The sequence below is a fragment of the Phytophthora parasitica genome (genome assembly GCF_000247585.1).
Source record: "Phytophthora parasitica INRA-310 unplaced genomic scaffold supercont2.97, whole genome shotgun sequence".
Lineage (NCBI taxonomy): Eukaryota > Oomycota > Peronosporomycetes > Peronosporales > Peronosporaceae > Phytophthora > Phytophthora nicotianae.
The window spans coordinates 81,884-82,922 of NW_008649083.1; the positions used below are offsets into that span (position 1 = coordinate 81,884).

Consider the following 1,039-nt stretch of genomic DNA (forward strand, 5'->3'; position numbering starts at 1 on the left):
ACACACTTCGAATCCAGTGTTGAATGCATAGTACAGCGCCTTTGTGGATAAACTTTCGTCTAAGTAAAGCTTGCGTCGCATTTTGACCTTTTCGTGCATATTTAGCATTGCGAATTTTACGAAACAGTAGTGCTCGCTTACGTCCCAGCATGCCACGATAACATCGTTGGATGTTCAATGCAGCCTGGTTGTGGTGCTTGGCTACAGCTTGCTGAATAATTTTTCGTATTTTCCTCACAATTCGAGCATACCGGATCATTTGCTGTGTCTGAACAATTAGCTTTCGTTGATACAAATAGAGTTTTCGAGCACAGTAGCGTCTCCACTGTGACTGGATCACAATTGCGGTATTCGTGGCCACTGTACGATAAAAAGCGACGCGTTTACGAGCCAAATGTCCACGATAAACGCGCTGGATTGTAAGCGCTGCTGCGTTCATCTCGATTCTCATGGCAGATACGTGCCATATTGCCAATTTTCGTCTCCATACGCTCTGGATTTTGATAGCTGCATTTCGATAGTAGGCCATGTATTTGGTGAAATTCTGTCGACGCTTGTACTTCCGCCACTGACCTTGAATACTGTAAATTTTCTCTACAAGCCATCTGGATCGAGCTTGAAATTCTCGATAATTGAGGCATTTTCGATACCATTGCCAAATCTTGCCAGCAGATTCCAGTTTGCGTTCGTAAATGAGTCGTTGGTATACTTGACGGCCACGATATCCACGAAATACTCGCTGGATTTCACGAGCGTTATAATTGCGATAATTCATTCGAAAAACGTAGTGCGGTCGATAGAATTTTTGAATTCGACGAACTGCAAAATTTGCAGTAAAACGCCAAGTTCGAAATTCTCGACGAGCTCGGTTACCACGGACATGAGCTTGCACAAAGACGATCTTAGCGACGCTTTCTTTAAGCGAGAGCAAGTGTAAGAATCGACGCCAGGCCAAGAAATCTCGAATACATTTCTGAATTTTCCGGGCTGCTCTTGTTTCGCGCAATAGTCGACGATTTGCCAAAAATTGTATTGTGAA

At 43.7% G+C, this 1,039-nt stretch overlaps 1 protein-coding gene across 1 annotated transcript; it reads right to left on the minus strand.

The window, feature by feature from the left end:
- Positions 1-594: 594 nt before the first annotated feature.
- Positions 595-882, minus strand: PPTG_18937 (hypothetical protein; the record flags this gene model as incomplete). Its single annotated transcript, XM_008917260.1, has 2 exons — positions 595-739; positions 821-882. The coding sequence occupies 2 exons, from the start codon at positions 880-882 to the stop codon at positions 595-597; spliced, it is 207 nt and encodes a 68-aa protein (XP_008915508.1).
- Positions 883-1,039: the final 157 nt, after the last annotated feature.